This window comes from Cupressus sempervirens, chromosome 6, assembly GCF_028749045.1.
Source record: "Cupressus sempervirens isolate cs-2001-9-10 chromosome 6, ASM2874904v1, whole genome shotgun sequence".
Lineage (NCBI taxonomy): Eukaryota > Viridiplantae > Streptophyta > Pinopsida > Cupressales > Cupressaceae > Cupressus > Cupressus sempervirens.
The window spans coordinates 8276914-8303060 of NC_143123.1; the positions used below are offsets into that span (position 1 = coordinate 8276914).

At 37.0% G+C, this 26147-nt stretch overlaps 1 protein-coding gene across 2 annotated transcripts; it reads left to right on the plus strand.

Moving 5' to 3' along the window:
• Window positions 1–25696, plus strand: LOC149550743 (D-amino-acid transaminase, chloroplastic-like). Of its 2 annotated transcripts, none has more exons than XM_089786295.1 (5): window positions 1–600; window positions 695–780; window positions 11289–11464; window positions 24188–24861; window positions 25303–25696. In XM_089786295.1, the coding sequence occupies exons 1-5, from the start codon at window positions 375–377 to the stop codon at window positions 25413–25415; spliced, it is 1275 nt and encodes a 424-aa protein (XP_089642421.1). In that variant the 5' UTR covers window positions 1–374; the 3' UTR covers window positions 25416–25696. The 2 variants fall into 2 exon arrangements, with proteins under 2 accessions (XP_089642421.1, XP_089642422.1); XM_089786296.1 differs by having other exon boundaries at window positions 725–780.
• Window positions 25697–26147: the final 451 nt, after the last annotated feature.

A 26147-nucleotide genomic window follows, 5' to 3' on the forward strand; every position in this document is an offset into this window, starting at 1 on the left:
GCACAACGGTGAACAGAATTGAAATTTGCCATTGCAGAAATCGAGCTTGGCATGTAAATTGCTGCGAACACTCTACGCAATCCAATTCTTTTGTTTGTGTTTCCGAGGTGGGTTTCACCTCTTAAATGGGGAATTCACGTGGCTCACATAACCATCCGTTTTTTAAAACAAGATTTAGCTTTGACAATGTCGATCAGCAAAATGCCAACATCCAGCTCATATATATAAAAGAATAATCGACAATCAATCACTGCCTCGACGTATAAGATGGTTCATCTATCAAATATAAATATAAGCGGCCGATAGTTGCAGTATTTGAAAACAATTTCAATTTGTTTATTTTGTGTTTCTTCGGTTTCTTGGTGGTTTTGATCATGGCTAAATTTCTAAATGTTGGTGTGGGTCACCAAGAACGCGCTCTGCACGGTCTGATCACCTACAATTCATGGAATAACTTAATGAGGAAAACTGAAATTAAAGAACAGCTAGTTAGATTTCCGAAGAAAACCAATTTGTTAAATGACTTTCATTTAAGAAAGATCAATCACTTCCCTGCAGCTGTCCGTGGTAATGAAGCAGATATGGCAGGATCTAGAGCAGGTAAGTTTTATATATATATATTGTTTGATTTTGGGAATTTTAATTATGTATGATATATGATCTTCCTATGTTACATATGCCTTCAATTTCGCAGAAGATAATTCTATTGAACATCATGTTTTAGAGATGGAAGACGAGGATGAGACAGGGCGTACTATTCCCATTTTATCTCTTTCCGAGGTATGTCTCAACACAAGAATTCAGATGTGAAGACATGTTTCACGATTTGTTACATACCATTTTTCTAATAATAAAAACGGTTATTATCTTTTTGTTTTAGAGTGAGTTTTTCATAGTGTGCTGAGGCTTCTGCAACTAGTGTTGACCTCTTTCTCAATTCTATAAGGGTTCTGCAGACATAGCCCAAATGTCTGTGAACCTATTTATTAATTCTAGAAAGGTTCACCCAAAACGCCCTTAAACTTGAATACTAGGTGGTAGATGATCCCTGGAAACTGGCTTGAAAGTTACGATTATATTACTCTCTTTTTTTAAAATGATTTTAATATTGGGCGAGATTCCTGTTTATCTTAAAATCGATACTTTTTATTACTTTATAGTTTTTGAGTCAGACTCATTGATCCATATTTAGTAGCCACCTCATGAGAAGCTAAAGGCAATCTCAGACTCTCATTGTTGAGTTTTGTGAACACGGATCATGCTTTGTTTTACCACTTAAGCAAGCTCATACGTACCATATGTTTGTACAACCACAACCTTGGCATCCTTCCTTCAGAACAATTGCTTCCTTAATGCAGAGAGAGTGATATGAAACTGGGTCATGCTCTAAGAATGCAACCATTATCATTAGATCACAATGATCTAACGCTTTCCAGTTTTAGGTTTGGTATCAATTTTCAATTTCATAAATCTTACAATTATGTTGGTTGTGGAATACTAGAATTATAACAAAATTTCAGTTCTAAATTCAGTAATTACCTCATGTGATATATGTAAATGCATATCTTCTTTTGTAATTGCTCCCCATAAGCCCCATTTCTAATTTTCATTTAGATATATCAAAATTGTTTTCCATTTTTATTTTTAGTAGAATGTAAAACTGGGGTTCGGAAAGGGCCCAAATCTTTTAGAATTGATTAGAAAGTAAGCATCAACAACATACATACATGAGATATCAACTTCAGACCACCACAATGTGATGCAAGGAAGGACGGGGAATGCTAGGGCCAATGGCACACCCAGCTCTCTGAACCACCTTGCAAGAGTTAACACAACGAAAGCAAACACAAAGAACAACAACCAAAGGAGGAAGAAGAGTGAAATGCTTTTATTGATTCATCAAAATATCTTCAAACATGCCCAGCTGTAAGGCCTTCTGGGTTACGGCCATATACAAATACATTCACATTCAATAGGAAATTCGCACTTTCCAGTTCTCCTCTCCAATCCTCTTCAAAAACTCTTCTCAAAACTTTCACATTCTACTCCAGAATTCCTCTAAAAACTGCCTCTAACTCTAAGCTTGAACACTCTATTTATACTCGCCAAAATGGCTTACAGATCATTCTAGAACATAGGAAAGCCACAAGTCGGCTCACAATAAATATTAACTACCTATACTAAATTAATTACAAGCCAAGTCGGCCCAAACTGGAACCAGACACAAATTACTCGACAAATGAAAGCTTTTCAAAACTGACACTTGGCACCATACGAACTCGACATCCAAAGGGATCACTCAGCAACAACTGAGAACTCGGCATCCATTGGGATCACTCGGCAACCAAAGGAGCTCGACATCTAAAGGAAATCACTCGGCAACCAAAGGAATTACTTGGCATCCACTAAGAACTCGGCAGCAGCTAATAGAATGAACAAAAGAGTAGGATTACAAGGAAACCTAGGATGCTCCTGCATCAGACAACCAGGGTTGGAAGAAATGATTCTCCTGAATCATTGAGATGTCACAACCTGAGTTGAATCTAACTCAGATTAAGAAATCCATGAAGCATCTTCAATAGGTCTATTCTTCCACTTCACCAAATATTCATAGTAATCTTTTCCTCTTGTTCTCTTGCCAACTCTCTGATCTAATATCTATTCAACTTCTTCAATCTGCTTCTTAGGATAATCTTCTGATACAACAATTTCATCATCTGACTTATGATACTTACATAAATCAGCAACATTGAATATAGGAGATATATCTATGTCATTAGGTAACTCAACTTCATAAGCATTACGATTGTCAAACTTCTTCAAGATCTTACAAGGTCCAAATTTCTTCTTCAGCTTACTGTATGTTTTAACAGAAAATCTTCCTTTCTTTAAATGAACCATCACCTCATCACCAACTTTAAAATCATGATGTCTTTTAAACTTATCAGCATTCTCCTTATACTTCTGATTACTTTGTTCCAACCTCAACTTCACTTCCTTATGCAAAGACTCCATAAAATCAACAAATTCTTCTCCTGTAACACTTCTCTTTTCTTCACCAACAACATCTATCAAATTTGATACTCCTCTAGGCTCCATTCCAATAACAATCTCAAAAGGTGTTTTTCTTGTACTCCTATTCACAGAATTATTATATGCAAATTCAGCTTGTGCCAATACCATTTCCCAATTACTTGGCTTATTCCCAACTAAACATCTCAGCAAATTACCCAAGCTTCTATTCAAAACCTCTGTCTGTCCATCTGTTTGTGGATAGAATGTAGAACTAAACTTCAACTCAATACCCATCTCCTTCCACAAAGTCTTCCAAAAATAACCGACAAACTCACTATCTTTGTCAGAAATAATACTTCTTGGTAATCCATGCAATCTCACAATCTCTTTAAAGAAAAGTTCAGCAACATGCTCAGCATCTGATGTCTTCTTACATGGTATGAAATGAGCCATCTTAGAAAATTTGTTCATTACGACAAATATGGAATCGTACTCCTTCACTGTCTTAGGTAATCCAAGAACAAAATCCATACTAATGTCACTCCAAAGTTTCTCAGGAACTAGTATTTTGACTTACTTCTTTTGCAATTTGATAAATTCCACAACTCTTTACAAATTTTTGAACATCTTTATACATTTGTGGCCAATAATACTTCTCTTTCAGCAAACTTAATGTCCTATCAATTCCAAAATGTTCAGCTAATCCACCACTATGTTTTTCCTTAATCACATTCAACCTCATAGAACTTCTAGGAATACACAACTTAATGTCTTTGAACAACATACCTTCTTGAATGAAATACTCATCATACTTGCTTATGTGATCTATCATATTTGGTGCTCTGCACTCTCTCCATGCCTCAAAAAAATCAAGATCAGCATCATACAACTCTTTCATTTCATCAAAACCAAGAACTTCAACCTTCATTTCAGTCAACAAAGAATGTCTTCTACTTAATGCATCAACAACTCTATTAGTAACTTCACTCTTATGCTTAATAACAAATGTAAAATTCTGCAGATACTCAATGCACTTCATATATCTCTGATTCAATTTATGTTGACTTCCCAAGTATTGTAAAGCTTTATGATCAATATACAACACAAACTCCTTAGGAATCAAATAATGTCTCCACTTCTTCAAAGCTTGAACAATAGCATAAAATTTTTGATCATACACAAAATATTTCGTTATAGCATCATTCAACTTTTCATTAAAGAAAGCAATAGGCTTACCTTCTTGACTTAATATAGCTCCTATTGCATTACCACTTGCATCACATTCAACTTGAAATACTTTGTTGAAATCAAGCAAAGCCAATGCAAGTAATTCAGCAACATTTTGTTTCAAAGTCTAAAAACTTTTATCAGCTCCATGTGTCCACTTGAATTCATTTTTATCTCCTCTCATTGTCTCATTCATAGCATTACAAACAACACTGAAATTCTTTATAAACTTTATCTAAAAACTAGCCAAACCATGAAATGATCTTACATCACCCACATTCTCAGGTGTAGGTCATTCCAAAATTGCTTTAACCTTCTTAGGATCCATCTTCAATCCATCAGTTGAAATCACAAATCCCAAATACACAATCTCCTCTTGCATAAAAGAACACTTTTTCAGATTAATCAACAACTTTTCCTCTTTCAACCTCTGCAATACTTGTCTAATATGTTCAAGATGTTCTTCCTTAGTCTTACTGAATATCAGAATATCATCCAAATAAACAATCACAAACTTACCCAAAAATCTTTTCAGAACTTCATTCATCAACCTCATGAAAGTACTAGGTGCATTGGTCAAACCAAAAGGCATAACCAACCATTCATACAAACCATCTTTTGTCTTGAAAGCAGTCTTCCATTCATCACCTTCTCTGATTTTGATCTGATGATAGCCACTCTTCAAATCAATCTTGGTAAAATATTTTGCTCCACTCAAACAATCCATTATCTCATCCATCCTCGACATAGGAAACCTATATTTTATTGTGATTTTGTTAATAGCTCTGGAATCAGTACACATTCTCCATTCTTTTTAGGTGCTAATACTGTAGGTACAACACATGGACTCAAGATTTCTCTGATCAAACCTTTCTGCAACAACTCATGCACTTTCCCAGTGGATCCCCACTGAATCCCTCCCCCAGGGGGAAAAAGGAAAAGGTAAGGAGAAAATGCAAACGAAGTCAAAGGATAAGGGGAGAGGGGGAAGGAGGAGGTCAGGGAAGTTGGCTAAGTCTCAGGCTAAGAGGAAGTTAAGGGAGGGAGCCTCACAGGAGCAGTCGGATTCTGAGGATTCGAGCTTCCACAAAAGGAGAATGAAGGAGAAAACTGTTAACTTTGGAGTGGGAGGTACGAAGGAGGTTGAAGAGGAGATTTTTGATTCCTCCAGGTTGAACTCGGGTAATGGAAAGGAGAATAAGGAGGTGTCGCATGTCTCGGCGACGGCTGTGCCCAAGTGTGTGGACCTAACAAAAGATCAAGTCCCCCAAATGGTGAACAGGATGCCTTCCCCCGTTACAATCTCCTCCCCTGTTAAGGCAAGTTCCATAAAGGCCACTAACCCCCTGGTTGTGCAGGATACTTAGGCTGGCAGGGATGGACATCTAGGTGATTCGGATAAGGTTGGTAACGAGCTGGGGGGAGAGAATCTAGGCGTTGGACGAAAGAATGAGACTGTTAACCAAGTTTACGGTTAAAGTCACTCATGCCGCGGCTACCACTCTATGCCTGTTGAAGGATGCCAAAGGGAACTTGCCCAAGGAGGACTCCAAGCTGCTTTTTGAATTCCTGGCGAAAGACTGGGCAAATGTCCTTCTGGGGAAGAAGGAGGTCAAGAAATCATAAGGGCTCCCTCCTTTTATTTTTGCATGCTGTTAATCCACTGGTTTATAGACTTTTTTGATTTTAAGGCTGTCATGCCTTTGTTTTTGTTAAGTGATTCCAGCTTGTTAACATGCATTTTGTTTAAAGCCTGTAGTTACTTTTATAATTATAATATAAACTTATGTTTTTGTTTTAAAAAGCATTAGGGATTAGTTATGTTCTGATGGTTATCTGTTGGTAGTCGTCCAGCTTGTTTGTAATGGGCTAGCCTCCTTGTTTCGGCTGCTTTTATTTCAAAAACAACTCATGCACTTGTCTATTAAGTTCTTCATTCTCTGTAGGTGTCAATCTATATGGCGCTTTGTTTGGCAAACTAGCTCTAGGAATCAGATCCATACAATGACTTATGCTTCTTACTAGAGGTAAACCATCAGGAATATCATCAGCAACAATATATTTATATTCATTCAACAATTCCTCAATTTTTGCTATCATACCAACTTTTGCTGCTTGGTCATTACTACCAACACTCGGTCCTTTAGGAACTATAGCAAAACAAACTTGATTCTTCTTTACTTCCTTTTCAAATTGTTTTCCATTAACCATGCAAACTTTTATTGCCGACTGATCTCATCTGGACTTTCAATCAAAGGTAGCAATGTTTGTTTCTTCCCATTTACCCAAAGAGTATATTGATTCAATCTTCCATCATATACAGCATATCTATCATATTGCCAAGGTCTACCCAACAAAATATGACAACAATCCATGGGCATAATATCACACAAAACTTCATCAAAGTAGTGTCCAATTTTGAACTTCACAAGGCATTGCTCACTTACCAATATCTTATGCTCATCTTTGATCCATGAAACATGATAGGGTTTAGGATGTTTTAGCCTCTGCAACTACAACTTTGTAACCAGCTCTTTTGATGCCAAATTTGTAGAACTTCCACTATCAATGATCACCTTGCAACACTTTTCAGCCATCTTACATCTGGTCTTGAAAAGACTTCTCGTTAAAACAGGTTTCTTATCACTTCCCTTATTACATAAGGTTTTTCTCACCGTCAGATTTTCTCCAGCCTCAGGTCCTCTTGGTGAACCCTCATCATCTCCTTGAATCACAACATTTCTATTATTCTACCCACTTTCAGAAGATCTACATTCAAAGGATCTATGTCTCTCTTTACCACATCTGAAACAATTACCATGAAATCTACTTCTAGAAAAAGAATTACCTCTTTCTCGGTAAGATCTAGTACCTCCTCAGTATGAGCTACCACCTTTCCACTCTGTCTTGTCTTTGTCATCATTCTTCCATTCAGATTTGCCTTTATCAAAACTTTCAGATTTGCCACCTTCACCATAAGATCTGCCTCTGCTTCTCTGGAATCTAGCACCTCTACCTCTTTGTCTTTGTTCCTGCTTCTTTGCTAAGATCTCCTCAACTTTCAAGGCATATTGATATGCTTGTTCAACACTTTCCAACTTCACAAAACTTATTTCATCTTGAATTCCAGATCTCAATCCATTTATGTACCTTGCAATTTTCTCAACATCATCCACATGTCCAGATCTGATGTCCAATCTATAAAATTCCTCAGTATACTCTTTCACAGTCATGTCTTTTTGTCTCAAGTTTTGCATCTTTCTCAACAAGCTAACTTGGTAATCAAGAGGAAAGAATTTGTTCTTTACTTTGTTCACCATCTTTCGTCAAGTTCTGATCTTCTCCATTCCTCTCCTTTGTCTATCAATTTGCAAATGTTCCCACCATAGTGATGCATGACCTTTCAACCTAGTGACTCAGAAGTGTTTTCATGCTCAAATAACTTCTCCATATGTGAGATCCAATCTAACAGAGCACTGGTATCCAATTTTCCATCATCAGGAACAACTCGACAACAAGCTTTGAATTTTCCCTAGACAACACTCGCAACAACCTTTCCTCATCTTGATCTTCCTCAAACTCTGGATTATGGTTTGGTGTTGCTGCTTCATCATCACTTACATCATCAAGATGTGCTCCTCTCCTTTGGGCTGTCTCCACAGCATCTAATCTGGCTGCAATTTGTCTCAACTGATCCAATATGGCATTATCGGCATTTCCTCTACCACAAACCATCTTTACAAATCAGGTTCCTGCAAGATCATAAACCTCTGCAAGTTATAGGTCAAATCCACAGATCTGCCACCCTACAACCAAATCCAAATCAAGGTTCTACACGATCCAATCTCCACAAGGATGAACCTCCAGCTCTAGTAAACTTCGCCCAACCAAGGTCCTGGTACAAACTGCCTCACACTTTCGGCGATCTTCTTGCACACTCAGGAACAACCGGGCTTTGATACCACCTGACACAAGGAAGGACGGGGAATGCTAGGGCCAATGGCACACCCAGCTCTCTGAACCACCCTGCAAGAGTTAACACAACGGAAGAAAACACAAAGAACAACAACCAAAGGGGGAAGAAGAGTGAAATATTTTTATTGATTCGTCAAAATATCTTCATACATGCCCAACTGTAAGGCCTCCTGGGTTACGGCCAAATACAAATACATTCACATTCAACAGCAAATTCGCACTTTCTAGTTCTCCTCTCCAATCCTCTTCAAGAACTCTTCTCAAAATTTTCACGTTCTACTCTAGAATTCCTCTAAAAACTGTCTCTAACTCTATGTCTAAGCACTCTATTTATACTCGCCAAAACAGCTTACAGATCATTCTAGAACATAAGAAAGCCACAAGTCGGCTCACAATAAATATTAACTACCTATACTAAATTAATTACGAGCCAAGTCGGCCCAAACTGGAATCAGACATAGATTACTCGGCAAATAAAAGCTTTTCAAAATTGGCACTCGGCATCCATACGAACTCAACATCCAAAGGGATCACTCAACATCCAAAGAAATGACTCGGCATCCACTCAAACTTGGTAACCAAAGGAGCTCGGCATCCAAAGGAAATCACTCGGCAACCAAAGGAATTACTCGGCATCCACTAAGAACTTGGCAGCAACTAATAGAATGAACAAAAGAGCAGGATTACAAGGAAACCCAAGATGCTCCTGCATCACAATGTATAAGGAACAATGTTTTTAACCAACAGCGGAAAACCAAAATAGCAAATAAACAGCAGGAAAACAGCAAAGACCAGAAGGATTACATGTGAGAAGAAGAAAATTCCTTCAAAGAATTTTCTGCAATCTATCCCTCCCTCATAAACTCCAAATGATCTTCCATTATCTTATTGTCCAGATCAGTCACATAATTCTCATTCTGCTTCAAATTCTTTGGTCCAGTTCCCTTACTTGTTTAGTTTCTAGATGAATTACTTTCATCTTAAGTGTATTTTCCTTGAGCATAATAATGCATGCATGGAGTTCCTGATAGTAGCCCTACACAGTTGAATGATCATACTGAGTGAGACATTCAAGGCTTCTGACTTAACACAAGCCTCCTTTTGGGGATGGTCCCTGTTAATCTATTGATGCAAATGATTCGTTTTAGCTTTCAATCTTTCAGTTTTCATTCAGTTTTGAATTTCGTGACCCTTCTCAAGGGTGTCCACTTCTCTTAATATGCCTCCAATAGAAATCTCTTTCTCCCCTCTAGCTTCTCGATTATGAGCATAATCTGTCTTCTTGCATAGAAAAGCTTTCATATTGAGACTCGAGTCTTTACCCAACCTATAGTGGTGTTACCTGTTTCTCTGTTTCCTCTTTCCTTTGGCAACTGTTGACCCCTTTGATCCCCTTGTCTTTACTCGGGGTAGCCTCCCTTTTAGTCAAAACAGAGTCCTCCACTTCAAAATCTATTAGTAAGTACGCAGTTTTCTAATTTCTCTGTGTCAACTGTTTTTTTTTCTTACTTTTGTTTGTTAAATCAAGCAAATTTAATATTTTAAACAAACTTAGTTTATGTATATTTTGTGTACATGATGGATAACAATTTCCTGCTTAAACTATACATGTTCCCAGTCTGGGTTTTTTTTTTTTTAAATAATGAAATAAAATATATTTATATTTTCAGAGGCATGATTACATTGCCAATGGTTCCAGCTCAAAGCTCATACTCCTTCACAAGTCATCTGCAACTGAAAAGACTCTAAAAGTGAAAAAAAAAAATCCAAAGAAACATTTACATGTTATCATTAAGATACAGACCCATCCTTGCAATAACTTTCAGTAGAACTATTAACAAGCTAAAAATGGCTGACCAAGATCATAACACCAACTTTGAATGTGAGGAGTCCTTGCTAAACAAGTAGTACAATTGGAATGAAGATTCTATATTAATTTTAAACAATTAATACATTTGGCTTTGAATGTGCTCAAAACTCAACCTAATCTAGGATGTTGAATTTCAATAGTTATTAATAATAGCTACAGAACTTATCAGGCCATAATATTCTGATTATCATTCAGATCAGTAGGTTATTTCTTCATGTTCTTCCAACCAGCATTCTCTTCCTGACCCAGCATCGTTCCTGTGATTTGAAGTACTTGTTTGCTACACGGAATTGCATGAACCTCTTCTATAGAAATGCACAACCATGAAAGCCACTTCAGAGCTGTTTTTATTGTTTCAGTTGATTACCTTATACTATTCACTCTTGACTGTAAACTTACCGATTACCTGGAAATCATAATCTTGAGCTTACGTTTCACTTGACTTCCTACTCTAGTCCCTTCTAGTGGAGGGAACAGAGGAATAGTATTTGAAATTTAGAAGATTTTTAAAATGCTGAGCCTTTTTTATTGAAACAATAGCCCTATTTTGAAAATGTTTTTCTAGTTGAGCCATGGTATCCTCTAATGAATCCACTTCAGCAATCTATCATGTTGTTGTTGAATCTTTCCTACTGCATAAGACAGGTTTGGAAGAGTTGATTATGAAAAATGCAGCATATGTACTTGAACATATATCGCTATTGATTTGATGCAGGAATATGGCTCACTCTTCTTATGAATGGTAGAATCAATGATGACTATTTCATTGTCAACATCACTGAGATGGCCCATGAATGCAAGATTAATTGTGAACCATAAAAGAACTTTGCACAAATTTATTTTCAAAACCGTATTCTTAGTCTTCATCACATGAAGTAAAAACCGACAACTAACATATTGAAACATAAGCGCAATACCCATACCTTGGGACCATTTTCCATGAAAGAAAGTCAACCAGAACTTGAAAGGATGTTCAATCAACCTCTTTATAGATGTTCTGTCCACATCCATTCTGTACTTCAAGTGGAATGACATTGGAATTGAAGAATGAACCACGTAATATGATTTCTTTCAAGTTAACTAGTGGTCATTGATTGAACTTGACATTAGGGTTAATTATTTTGCAATACTATGATTAAGTTTCTCTTATCTTCTTATTAGATCAGGGGCAATTCTAATAATTAAATATGTTTCCTTGCAGATGATTGAAAAGATGCAAGAGAACAAAAGAGGAAAATCCAAGCAGTCTTATCGAGCAATGTATTCAAGCATAATTGGAGGTATAACTATTGATCCTACGTTGATGGTCATCCCACTTGATGATCACATGGTCCATCGAGGACATGGAGTTTTTGACACTGCTTTGATAATTGATGGGTAAGATGTGAAATGTTTTTAAGCCAAATTTATGTCTTCATTTCGACATTGGATTCCCATTATACAATATTTGGGTTGTCCTTATTTCATATCTTTAGCATGATTTTCATTCTAATGTGGTTGGTACAACATCCTATTAAGTTATAACGAAGGAAAAAGCAAAGTATGTGAGGATGTAGAAAAGAAAATGCCACATGTAATTAAGGGATCTGTGCCCCATGTCGGAATCGTGTCTTAGCTGCATATATTACAACTGCTCGTCCTTTACATTTGAGGGGCACTGCATTTACCCCTATCATTGACTTAAGAATCTGAGGTCACATTTCTCGACGTGTATTATCTCTAGAAACCCAATGGAGATTCCTCTATCATCTTTTGCTCATGATCTTGGGTGTCACATTGGGGGCATATGCTTGCATAGGTGTTTTTCTGGCTATTGGGAAAACCATTTTTCATTTGCCCATGCTGGGGAAATGTTATACATTCGGATTAATCTCCAACCCATACGATCTCCATGCTTAATCTTTCTAAATTATTTATTTGCTTTTCATTTGATGCATTTATTTTAATTACTATTAATAAGTTACATCTTATATTACTTCTGTTTACCTACGGAATTGATGTTGTGAAGCATATAGAAGGATCGTGATTTTGACATCGAGCACATACAACATCTTGGTAAGTTGTAACAAAGGAAACAACACAAGAACGTAAATGAGTATGTAGAAAGAAGCATAGGAGTAACAAATGAACCCCAGCTAGGGGATATGGTGATCATGAAAACCAAATCTAAGTTATGAAATAAGCATGTGACCCACAACAAACAAGGCATGATAAAAAGGCCAGGTTGCTAAAGTATTAAAGAATAAAAAGACAAAAAAATGAAATTAAACCTATAGAATATGTATATATGCTATAATGATGTTCATGTATCACTGAACAAACTTTGAACGCACAACCTTTTCCTTTTAAGACTCATGGTTATCCCTGTGATCTAAAAAAATGATCATGATCATCCCAATAGAGATCATCAAACTTGTCTATATGGATTGCTTCTTTTATGCTTTATTCTTCTATTGCATGTTTCTCTTTTTTATTTTTCTGTGTGCTAGGCCTGACCACATGATCCACAGGTGTCACATTAAGAATATCTTTTCTCATCCAAACCTCACTCTTTACTTTTAAAGGAGTGATGTGCATCTTTTGCACCAAAAATTCTAGTGTGGTTTCCAAGTGTTTTTTTTGGGAATGGAACTCTGGTATTTGTGTCAAATTTTCTTTTGTCTTTGTTTATTCATGTTTGATTTGTTCTTTGTGCAACTCTTTATGTTTTGTTCTTTTTTTCTTTGTAATGTCCCCTAAAACAATAATTCCAACTCAAGACGATGATTGCATAATATTTTTTTTAAATAACTTTAGAAAAAATGATGAAATGTTATTATGATATACAATCTATGATCTATGAATAATTTTGAAAATAGAACTTATCTTGATTTTCTGCAATAATTCTGCTTCAAATTGTATTTCCAAAGCTCAACAATACCTTAGATCAACAAATCATAGCACAATACTCAATTAATCAAATTGTGAAGTACCAGTAAATACCTTGCAAATCTGTTGAGTGAAAAGACCTTACCAAGGACCTTGTCCCTAGGTTGTCAAAGGTAGGAAAAGACTTCATTCCTCCAAACCAAAGCTCACCCCGTGAGCCCAGCCCCCGTCCAATGACAATACCAAGGACCCCATGCCTACTTTGCCAAAGGGTAAGAAAAGACCCTGTCATTCCAAAACCTTAGCCCTCCCTGTGGGGCTGGACCCCGTCCGGTTGGTAAGTACTAACTTGGATATAAAATTGATATATTGATCTATTTGTTACATTATTTCTGATTACTTTATTCTCTCGTGATTGTCATTTCTTGAAGGATTGATGAGTAGATGCTTAAATGTTGCTTGAACGAATTGATGCGTGAATGTCTGATGTTTGAATGATTGAGGCATGTATAATTGTTTGACTGACTGATTGTTGTTGGATGATTCTACATTGGAATGATTGACATTTTTATAATTGTTTGATTGATTGATTGTTGAATGACTTATTCTTGACTACACATTCATTCCTGTCAAAAACAACTAGATAATTTTGTTGAAACAACTGACCAACTAATAAAAAATCTTCTTTTAAGAGCAAGAACTAACATAGCATAAAAAATTTGTTTAATTTTACCATTCTTGTGTTTGTACTTCAATGGTTCCTTTTTGATGCAGGTGCATAACTTATTCTAGACTACATGGAGGAATTTTTGAACTTTGAAAGGGTCTTAATTAGTAATAAATAAAACTACATCTATTTTCTATAGCATCGTGGTTAGAATAATTTAGGACTGATTAAATAACTATAACAGTGAATGACAATTCACTGAAAAGATGATCATGGCTCAATAGGACCCCAAGAATTCCACCACTTTCCTGAAGGATTGCTAAGTGCTGTTTATTTGAAATGAAAGGACATTGAGGGTTTAAGGCCACGTAAGTGGAAGCTATATTTCAATGTAGATGCTGCTGCTAAGGATAAGAGGCTGCCAACTCAGAATTAAACTGATCCATTCAAGAGGTTGATTGTTATAAATGAAAAGTTATGTAGAAAGAATAAAGACATGTCTCTTACCACATTGAGCTGCAAATGAGAACCTACGTGAGAGAGATTGTTGCTTTCAGAGGCCTCTTCATCTCTGAATCTGCCTGTTCTGTTTCATAGTCGAGTTGAAGGCTTCCTTGTCTTGCCTTATTAACATGACCCATAGAACTCCTTTGGGTTGCTATGCAGTAAAGCGATGCAAAATTTTGGGAGAATGTTTTAAACAGAATGGATATGATCACAGATCTTATGAGTACACAAAGTATCCTACAACAAGTCAAAGGAGTGCACATTTTGCTCAAGCTAAAGAGGAGAGTGCAGAATCCCATATTCATGAAGATGCACTTGACATTTGGGAATCATTTCTTATGAAATGAGTCTTGCTAAAGCACATCAAAGAAATTCACAACTTTGGTAAAACAAAAGCATTGTTTAGAACTGTAGAAGTTGTTGAAACCAATCTCTACAAAGCCCAAAGAACACATGCCATGCAAACAACCTGTCACGCAAAAATAGGTGTGTTGAATCTGTCATCTGAGAGGAGATTAATGTCCTCGAATATGTCCTTAACAACTACACTAGGTGGCTCGATGCATGGAGCTATAATGTCAGGCAATGTTAAAGGGGAATCCTATTGAACGGGTGTAAACTCAACAAAAGGTGGAGGTGTAGAAGTCACAACATTGGTCTTAGGAACAACACATAAGTTCAAGTGACCTGACTTCACCTCAATGGGCTCTCATGAAGAAAGAGAGTGATTCTTTGGGAGTGGAGATGGTAGACCAAAATAAGAGGAGTACAAGTGGGAAGCATGAGTAACTGTCCCTGTTGCAACAATATTTCCTATCTCACTATCTCTGATGTGCACTAAATTGTAGGTGAACTCGACTTTCTTCTTTGTCCCATTAAGAGTAATTTGATAGATATAGAGAAGGTTAGAGGAAAAAGATGGAATTCACAGTACATCATTGAATGCTCCATTATCAATGTCAACAAAACCTTTACCACATGCAATCATAACAATGTTGTTCCCCATCAAAATGTGTGGGTAGGAGAAGCCTCAAAAGAACTTAGAAGAGAATACATCCTAAGAAGATTCCATATGGTGTGAAGCACTTGAATCTAGTAGCCATCTAGAAGAGTGTGAACTAGGAGTTGCACATAATGCATGGCCCTTTCCTTTGTCCGGTCCATGTGTCTGGAATGATGATGAAGAAGAAGACCTTTGAGAAGTAGAAGGAATATTGATGCTGTTCTTCTTAAGAAGAGCTATTGAATCTGAAACTTGTTTTGCATATCTTCTTTCTTTTTCTCATATCAATGAGACTCATCATTTTTGGGCTTTTTACAATAAGTACACTTAGGTTTTTTTGTCTTCAATTTTTCCCCCTTGGGAGAAGGTGGGCTAGAGGGGTGTTGAGAACTACAATCCTTCCTAGACTCTAGTCTTTGACTTGTTTTTTGCTCCCGCTTCCCTAAAGATGTGTGAGCTACCAATACATGGTTCTGTGATCTTGAAAGGTTGTGTGAGCTTGGACTAATCCCATTTTTATTGGTCTTAGAATACCTCAAAGGAAGGCATGACAAAACCTAGCCCCAAAGCATCATGGTGGAGTAGAATGTAGAAGAAAATGTATGGAACTTACCTCAAAGCTTAGAAAAAACCAGGTAATGCACTTTGTGCCAGTCTTGTTCTCACCATAACCTTATAAAATTGATCTGAGTGATTTGAACTTCATCGGGAAATCCTCAATAGAGGGGTAGGAATTGGGTATTGTTGCCAACTTTCAATTTTTCCCCTGTCAGTTATAGTTGTTGGTATTCATTGAGTTTCTGTTCAAGATTGCATGTTTAAGTAGCCTTGGGAACTTACTTCTCATCAATTCCCAAGGCTCTTACTTTGTATCTTTTCTGGGTCTCCTTTGCTTTGTCTTTCCCTATTCCCCCATGCAGATTTCTTATTATTTCAATGCATTCGGGGTTTAGATGATTTAGGCTTGGCTGGGATGTGTTTCAAGTGTCTTCCTAATGAGAAGTAAGTCCTCCTTGTTTTCATATCTGCTATCTTGCTCCAGCATTCTCATTTCTTTTGGATTCTGAACAATCGAGTTAGTTTTCCCATTTGCAAAGTTCATTAAGCATGTATCCAAGGAACGAAGTCACAATGATGTTAGCAAGCTGTGCACATGATTATATCATAATGGAAAGATCTAGGAAAGTATAAGTCAAACCTAAGAAGGTCTCGAATCAATTGTCAGAGGTAAAATCCATTTCTGTGAAGAAAGATGGGCCTGTGGGTTTCCAGCTACTCGCTAATGGAAACAAAGGTATTTTGTTCTATTTTCGAAGCTAACTTGGCTGGTGCCCAATTCTAAAGTCTTTATGTATAAGCAAGACAAGCATGATTTTTGAAAGGAATTATTCTGACCCCATAATTAATGATCCATGCTCGAGATCCCACCTTAAAGCTATCAAATTGAGATTAATGGGAAATTGTTGTAGAGTTTTCTTCGCTCTAGAAGATGCCTCTTTTAGAGGGGTTTTCCGTCTCTTGGAAATGTAAAAGGCCACTTCTCTGAAGGCTTTGAAAATAGAAAGCGAAGTGACTTTAGTGTGCGAATATTCTTCAGAAATGCCAAATAGATGCTTCCAGAAAAGTTAGCCATAAAGGTGCAACCCCGACATAAAGCAAATCAAGTGTTAAGTGCTTAGGGAAAAGAATGAAAGAATGAAGTGCTCACGCTATTAAAACAAATTATTCACCGCACTACGATTCTAAATCAAGGGAAAACTGCGTTTACGGAAAATTTGATTTGTGCTTTCTCGCCCGCACATATTAAGTTGTCAAATAAATCCTCACACCGGATTCTAAAGGAAACAACGCATTTTCTGCTAAATTAAAACCCTTGTTTCAGTAAGTAGCTTTTAATGATAGGACTTTACTCTAAATAAAGTAACAAGGCTTTCGGGATTATGAGTTATTATGTGCATGGAAACAAAAAGTTTTGAATAGCTATTGATTATGAAATATTACTGCAAATCCTGGTGTTATAATTGTTGGTTGAACTTAATTTCGTTGATGTAGTGCCAACGTTCGGATTTCTACATCTATTTCATTGGAATTGCCTCAAAATTGTTTCCCCAAATAACTTAAATGACTATTTATCGAGAACTGCATCCTTTGTAATCATAGCAAATGACAATCAGACCTGCAGGTTATGATAAGCTTATAGGCCTGGAGAGTGAGTTAAAAGACTTAACAGTTACATCATTCAAGTTCTATGATTTAGGTGATCTTCACAGAAGACTTAACTCTCAACCTATCCACCCAGTTATGCAAAAGTTGCAAGAGAGTGGATTGGTGGAAGCTATTGGTTTTCCCATGGCTATACAAGCTCTAGATCTAGTAAGGGAGTGCATAGAAAGATATGATCCAGAGACGAAGAAAATTTTGCTTCCTAACTAGTCTATCCTCCTCTCAATCAACAAGGCTTTAATGCAGTCTGCATTCGACATGCCTGAGAAGGAGGAATATTGTGACATTGACTTTGGCTCCTCTGCATCCATTTCAATGAGAAGAAGACCTTGACAAGGGAGGATATGCAGAGGACCTAGTTCCAAACCCCGCGCTCAAAGAAGAGCAAGATGTTGAAAACCTTATTCGGAACCAATTTGAAAAGGGAGATTGTAGATATCCTCTCTTTGTTTCTCAGCTTAAAAGGAAAGGAGGAGATTCTGGAGTTTATTGAGCACCACTTCTTCCTGGTGCAAGCCATCTCTGCTGAAGGTCTGCAAATTGACTGGGCCTAGATTATCTGTGATGAGCTCGTCTCATGGTTGAATTCAGCTAAGGGATTCAAATAGTTTTACATGTCTTCGTATTTGATACATATCTTAGCTACTCATCACCTATGGCCAGGCCTTCCCAGCATTCAGAATTACAATGTAAATACAAAGGTTTATGAGTTTTACCCGCACCTTCAACTATAGAGAAGCTATGAGGAGTATGTAACAGTGAACGACACCTTCACTATGAGGTTATGCTAGGAATTGCAAGGCTGCCCTAAGAGAAGATTTTCACTAGAAGCAATTTTGGCTATTAGCCAATTTGGATGTTCATTCATCCAATTTCTGAGCTTCTCCTACCTATGGATAGGTGCTTTTGATGGCTTTCCCAAAAGACTTCTTGTTGAATTGTGTCAACAAATACTTGAAGTGAACACCTTGTGTTCAAATGTGAAAAAGATAGTCGGGATTTTGTTCCACATAGTGGGTGGACCTTATTCTTGTGCCTCTAGATCCAATGCTCAGAATCTAGTCAATAGCTTTGAAAGTAAGATCAAGTTGATTGATTATGAGGTACTTAGGCCTCAGTATGACCCAGTAAACTTCATGAGGGATCATTTGAAGCTGGGATACGCCTACAGACACGTTCCAAACATTGAAGATTTTTGGGCTGGATATCTTAATGAGTATCAAACCCAAGAGAATTTTTGGTCCCGGTTGACAATTGATGAAGTTAAATTGTATAATAACTCTATTGATGTTTCTGATCTTGCAGATGATGGCTCCTATATGCATCCCTCATCCTACGAGCAGATTAAAGGCACTACCATTGTGTCTACCCCACCTCCTGGTCTTGTCATCAACACCATGGAGGTCCTCATGCATGAAATCATCAAGATGACGAACAAGTGGGTAGAGTGGACTCGAGCGAGAAAGAAGAGAATGGGAAGCACTGGCTCTACTAGTGGAGTATCTTCTAGAGCTGCCCAATCAACTGTAGCGACTACCACTATGGCTGCTACTTCAATATCTGTATGCCCAACCCAATCTATTGGCCAAGGTGGAGACTAATAGTTGCCTTCCTCATTGTTTCATGGAGCAAGCAAACTCCCCTAGTGGCAAGAAAGCTCTTTGATCCTACTACCTTGCAATCAGCAATCAATGCCCTTTCAACTAAGTCATGGTTGGAGGAGACCATTGATCGAAAGAAGCAGAGATATGAAGAAGTCGCCCCATCAAAGGACCTTATCACACAGGCAACTTCTTCTCAGCTAGCCTCGAAGAAGACAAAGAAACAAAATTCCATTGCAACATTGGCTACTGATCCTTCTACTGGCCACATGTTGATGGAGATAGAGAGCCTCAAAAGGAGGGCAAGTTCCATGAGCTTACTATGAACAACTTCCAGATCAGAACGCTGGAACTTGGTATCCCTATTCATGACTCCATGGTAAATATATGGAATTCTACTAATGAGAAGATTGAGAACAGGCTAGAAGAATTGAGAGCAGAGAAAGAGGTTCTCAAGGCCTCAAACAAAGAATTAATGGACTACATCAGGTTTGAACTCAGGAGCATTTCAATGAGCACATTTGACCCGAATGCAAAGGAGAATAAGAACTTGCTTTTGAAGCTGCAACAAGAGAGGCAATTTGGGAAAATTGGTTGAGCGTGGGTGGATCAAATGAAGGCACAAAGTCCCCCACTAATTGAGAATTTGGGAAATCTAGTGTTAGATGCTAACAAGTTGAGGGAGGCAACTTCAAACCATCAGACTACCATACAAAATGTAGCAGATAGACTAATAGAGCAATTGGCACTATTACAGGAAGTAATCGATATGAAAACCAATGTTTCCATCCCTCATGGGATCCTCAAGACAGGCCAAGAGCCATTATTTCATTCGAAATAATCTCTGGAGTTCATGGTAGAAAGCTCTGCCAAATCCACGAACGAGCTCAAGGATGAGCATGACCTAGTGCAAAAGGTCATTGAGAAACTTTTTGAATATTTGAAAGTACTACACACGGAATCATATGTATTAAGGCAATGGTAAATTGGTGGATCTGGGATTTGTTGATGAGGCCGCTGACCCAATAAATTTCTAGATGTCAAAGATCCAAGAACTCTTAGCAACAAATGCTATCTTAAGGCGGGCTTCAGAGAAATTCCAGTCAAAGGTCGCCAGAGTGGATGAGTTGATAGAGATGCACAACTATTGGATGATTCGAGCTGACAATAAAATCATCCGAGGTGTCGATGAGCTAGATAAAGTAACAAGTGCAATGAAGGCTTATAGAGATAAGGCAGTTACTCGTAAGAGGACATGATGCTCTGACATTCCTCTCGGACATCTATCATTTTGTCTCTTCTCTCTCATCTCTCTTTTTGTAGCCATTTTTGGGCATCTCCTCAATAGGCTTACACTCTGTAATGGACGATGACCCAGTGAAGTCCCATTTTTAACTTATTCCATTCAAAGATGCTTTGCACTGCAATCATCTAATGTAATTGGCCATTTTGAAGAGCCCTATATATGTAACTTTTTGAGAAGTTAATAACATCAACAAAATTATTTGTGGGTGAACCCCTGTAGCTAGGACTACTGTGTGTGACTCTAAGTCTACATGTTAATTTTGTTGTTCACTTAGTACCATGTGATATTTGGAATGAATATGTTGTAACTGAAAATTGAATGATTACAAGTGAACTTGGTTTTATTTCCTTCATTTCAGTGGATTGTAAGCTTTACTTTCCTCAGAGTTCATGTGTGTATGTAGTCCGGAATTTGATTATAGAAGCAGCTGAAAAGTGGATAGTCTGGGTACTGTCTAATGTCAGTTGATTCAGCAATCTGGGAATTGCCTATTTAGTCATTACTCATTCTCTCTTGTTGTCATAGCTAGTATTGCATATCTCCGTCCTTGCATTCGAGTTAGAGTAGATTGCATATTAGATGTTAGTCTCCATTTTGAACATTGCCTAGGTTGTTTGAAGTGTTGGATAACCTGGTTGTTGACCTCTTCTGCTCTCTGGTTAAGAGCATACCCCCAAAAACTTAAAAATGCATTCATTGCAAATCTTGCATTTAAAAGGGAGTTGTACCTTGGTTCTTTGATAGATTACTACACTGACCCATTTTGTTGTTAACTTCTTTGTTTTCCACTAGCCATTGGGCATTTCAAGAGTCAAGGTATAAACCATAACATTAAGGAAGACAAATTGTTAACCAACAGGTACCAAGGAAGTCAACTCGACCTCAATCTAAGGTGCACGAAACTCATTGATGGTGCCAAAAAGATCATTGAATTTGGCCCACATAGCACAAGGGTGGTGCAACCATCTAGATGAAAGAGTAAGCTGTCAAAAACATACAAGGACAATAAACCCATGGCTTCATCCATTTTGTTTCTGTATTGCAACACTTCAAATGTTCATTGTTGTTGAGGCCGATTCTCATCCAAACATGACCATAACCCCTTTGACATGAGAAGTCTAGTCATCTATGCTTACTAGGTGTGATAGTTGTGCAGGTTAAGGCGCTCAATAGAATATGAGTCTGCTATGATGAATATGTTTTGTGAAAGATGGTTTTGTTTTTCTGATGTAAATTATAGAAAGCAAGAAAAAACATGCCACAACACAAAAACCCAAACCCAGTACAATTTTTAAAGTTGAAAAGTGAGAAAAAATAAATTTGGCATCAGATAACTCTTTGTGTACTTGGTAACTTTGCTGATGAAAATAAATTCAGATCTGAAGAGAGTACTCAAACCTATTTGTTTGTAAGAAACAGAGACAAGACGTGGAAGTTATGCCTCCCAAAGTGCAAAAATCATCTTCTGACTTTGACTGTGTAAATAGGCATGCAAATGGGAAAATCTGGAAATGAGACTAGTACCATCAGAACAAGCTCAGAACCAGCTTTCTGGCGATATCACATTTCCTAAAAATGGATGCTGTAAAAAAAAGTTATGGTAAAAAAATCAACCACTTTTTATGACAAAAGATTCAAGGTGTTTGCCGATTTGATGGCCATCAAAATTAGGCCCGTGGTATGCTGACAACACAACCTGCACATGGAAGTGTACTTCCTAAAAAAGCATGGAACGTTTTTGCTTTTTTCTTTTAGTTTTTTAAAAGTATTTGTTACCTAATGTGCAAAGTTTTTTTAATGAATTTTTTTGATAAAATAAGTATAAGATGCACTGTTTTTTATTAATTATTTTTCTCAAAAATTGTGCCTCCATACTTGTATGGCCTGGAGGGCAAAATTTTGTCCCAAATGCTCTGGTGACCAAAATAGGTTAAGCTTTATATCCAAATTCGTGGAAGTGGCCTTCTGAAGCTAATGGCAAAGTCCGTTTGGGTTCAAAGTGCTTTGAATGACAGAGATGTGCCTCACTTCAAAAAACAAAAACACCAAACCCTCAAAACTCTATAAATCTTTAAAAAAACACTAATAGGCTGCAACAGGTCTAGAGCTATGATACCATGGAGAAGTTGTAACCAACTTTTACAAAACCAAAAATGTGTCACATTACAAACTTTAAAAAACATCAATAACATGTTTAATATTCAAATCATCTCCTAGAAACCTCATTATAAGTATGTCACTTACTCATTTGGACTTATATTAACATTTTCAAAACTCCTTATTAGTATTTGCAATTTAAGTATATGAGCGCCTTGATATGCGTCTACGAGAATATGAAATACCTGATTTGAATGTATAGCACCACTTGTTTTTTAAAAGATTAATGGACTCAGTGCACCCTTAAAATTAGAAGCAAATCTTCATTGTCCTTTTGTTCATTTTGCTTATGTTCTTGTTTTTGTCAATAATGAATCAATATTCTCAGGTTCTTCATATCCTCCACTATTTTCAGAACTTCCTCTCGTCTCGCCTCCCTTTGTACATATGTTTCAAGGGATGTTTGCAATACATTCACACACTCCACTGTGAATTCTCTTTCTCCTTCAAACAATTCTTCCTTACTGTTACTCGTGCCCTCATCACTCACTGGTTGGCCCATTATATTAGTCTCACCATGTAACACCCTACCATCATTCCCAGATTTGTCTAGGCAACATTGCCAAATATTTCCCCATTAGGATCTCCGCTTAAATCAGAATTAAAGCCACACAGAATATAAGAGTAAGCATGTGCAATACAAGAGAACCCACAGATGCGTGTTTATTAATCTCATAAATGCTTTCAATGTATCTCAGAATGACAACAGTACTTTCATTTCATCACGACAACATCATATCTTGGAGATAAGTACATGGATATATATAGAGGTGTTGATGGGGTGCAAGTGCCGACTATCAATGACTGTCGCCCAAACTACCTACCTGTTGACAATCGCTAACAGACACTAAATACCCGACAACAGTGACCTTCTTTCCTTCACAATCACCCTTCAAACATCAATTTGATTCACTTCTGTGATCTTTTCCTTTTTTTTTTCTTGTGGATATCAGACTGTTGGCACTTAATATAATTGGCGACTTATCAGATCTATGGGATTCTTCAAAGATTGCAGTGGACTTTACTGGTGATTTTTCATTTCTTCCTTATCTCTGCAGACTTTTGTGGCTGTTCTCCCTATTGATTGATTGCCCTCCTCTTTTCAATAAAAAGGCCACAATTCAAATTCTTTGAAAAAAATAGCAGTCTTCTGCATGACCTAACTACCTAACCTTTGATCTGATATCAATTAATTGAAGGTATCAAACAATTACAGACAAATTTCTTACACACAAAATGACAGACAATTGGAGGACACACCAAAACTCCTTGATAAAACTTCACATTTATGTAATAGGATTCATGAGTCAATCCAACTAATTGACCAATAACAACCAATCTGAACAATGTCTTCTAACAACAAACTGATAAACTTGCAACAATTTTAATATCTTACATGGATTTCTGTTCTAGTTTTTTTTCTCAATTTAGATGTCTTATCACAACTAGTTTAACTAATGTTTTCTTTAACAGACAAAGTTGAAAATTTAGTCACAGAATCTCTAATTTTGTCTTTGTTCAGAAATTTGGGGGCTTCATTTTTACCTAGAATAGCCAACTACAGATCAAGGCTCCTGCCCCAACTTATATATTCCCCTTTCTCATCTACTTGGATTTTTGCATAATATGACAGTTTATAAGACAGCAATTTAAGTAATGTCAAAAAAACAGGTTTTTGCCAATTGCTTCTTATTCTTGAATACTTAATCCATAAATAACTTTACAATCACAATATATTCAGGAGCTGATACTGTTCATTTGTGTGCAGGCATCTTTATGAGTTGGACTCCCACTTAGATCGTTTATTGAGATCTGCCTTAATGGCCAAGATTGCTCCTCCTTTTGATCGCTCATATTTAAGAAGCATACTAATACAAACTGTAGCTGCATCACAATGCAAACAGGGATTCTTACGCTACTGGTTAACAGCAGGTCCTGGAGACTTCGCCCTCTCTCCATCCGGGTGCCCAACTTCTGCCTTTTATGCTGTTGTTATAGAAAATGCATTGTCAGTTCATACAGAGGGCATGAAAGTTGTAACATCCTCGGTGCCCATGAAACCCCCTCAGTTTGCAACCATGAAGAATGTAAATTATCTACCAAATGTTCTTTCAAAAATGGAAGCAGAAGAAAGAGGAGCTTATGCAGCTGTATGGTTTGATGATGAAGGCTTTGTCGCTGAAGGACCAAATATGAATGTTGCATTTATAAACAAGAAAAAGGAGCTTCTAATGCCATCATTTCAAAAAATCTTGAGTGGCTGCACTGCAAAGCGCATACTAGATCTTGCTTCTATTCTAGAAGAGCAAGGTGTCATCAGTGACATTCGAGTTGGGAATATAACTGCTGAAGAAGGCAAAGCAGCAGAAGAAATGATGCTCATTGGAAGTGGTGTGCAAGTTACTCCGGTTATTATGTGGGATAAACAACCAATAGGAAATGGTATACCTGCAAAGCCTTCTTTGATAAAATAAGTATATTAGGAGAATTTACATTATCCATAAATGAGTTTGAAAGACAATGAATGTTGACAAATCACCTGCTACATCTTTTGACAGAATAAAACATTGCTAAAGGTAAAGGTGGCTCCTAGGCCAACACCAATTTGGTGAATAATATCCTTCATATGCAAGGGATTCTTTCTCCATTTAACTTACTTATTCATTTTAAACACACAACCCTCAATCATTGGATTTAAACATGCAACATTTATTATGAATTTTTTATGCTACTTCAGGCTGTATTTCTGATGATATTGCTTTCTTTATACATACTATCAACTAAAGTGCTTCCAGACAGAATTGCTTCAAGGATTTGATCTTGTCAATTTTTTTTATACTTATAAATTTATAATGAGCTTAACTGTTGGATATCTCTGCACAGGAAAATGTGGACCTATCACACATACGCTTTTGAACATGCTTTTGGAGGACATGAAAGCTGGCCCTTCATGCATCCGTGTTGCTGTTACTTATCGATGGGAAGGTGCCCAATAAGAATTTTATCTCATTTGACAAATGTTCATCTTTGATAGTAAGCGTGGAAGCATACTAGCAGGTTGTCATCCCAAAGGATAAAACGATTGAATAAATTTATACTTGATGTGCTTATATTGTGTAAATATAATGTTGTATGGGTTTATTGCTAGTACCCATTTAAAGGACAGTTTGTTCGTGTAATATTTGCCATATAATACCAAATACAGTAATTATATAACCTGTATAATACTATTTTCAAAACCATGGGTGTCACATCCCGATAAAATTGACTATCAAAAGTGCCTCATGTCTGTTCTAATTCTGATAATTGTAGGAACCTGTCAGCTATGATGTTTCATTTTGATTGTGTAGACACATAATTAAATAAAATATTGATTGCTTTTGAATTTGCTTTTAGTTCACTTTATAAATCAAACATATACAAATGTGTTTATGATCCTGGACTTTATCTGTCTGGTGAATTCTATGTGAAGAACATTTGGTCACTTTGCAGGCACAAGGTGATTTGAATTTTGCGGCTTTGTCAATGAGGAAGTGTGATGCAGAGCAAGGTAGACTTCAAGCCAAACTCAGCATCTCATCTTTTGGGCATTTGTTTTGTAACAACACCCTAAAACCTTCTTCAATAGGATCATTCCAAGATCCAATCAAACGATCTTTATGCTTCAAAACTTACTAGTGGTTTAACATTCCCATGTCCACTATGCTCTACACCATTAAAGACATCAA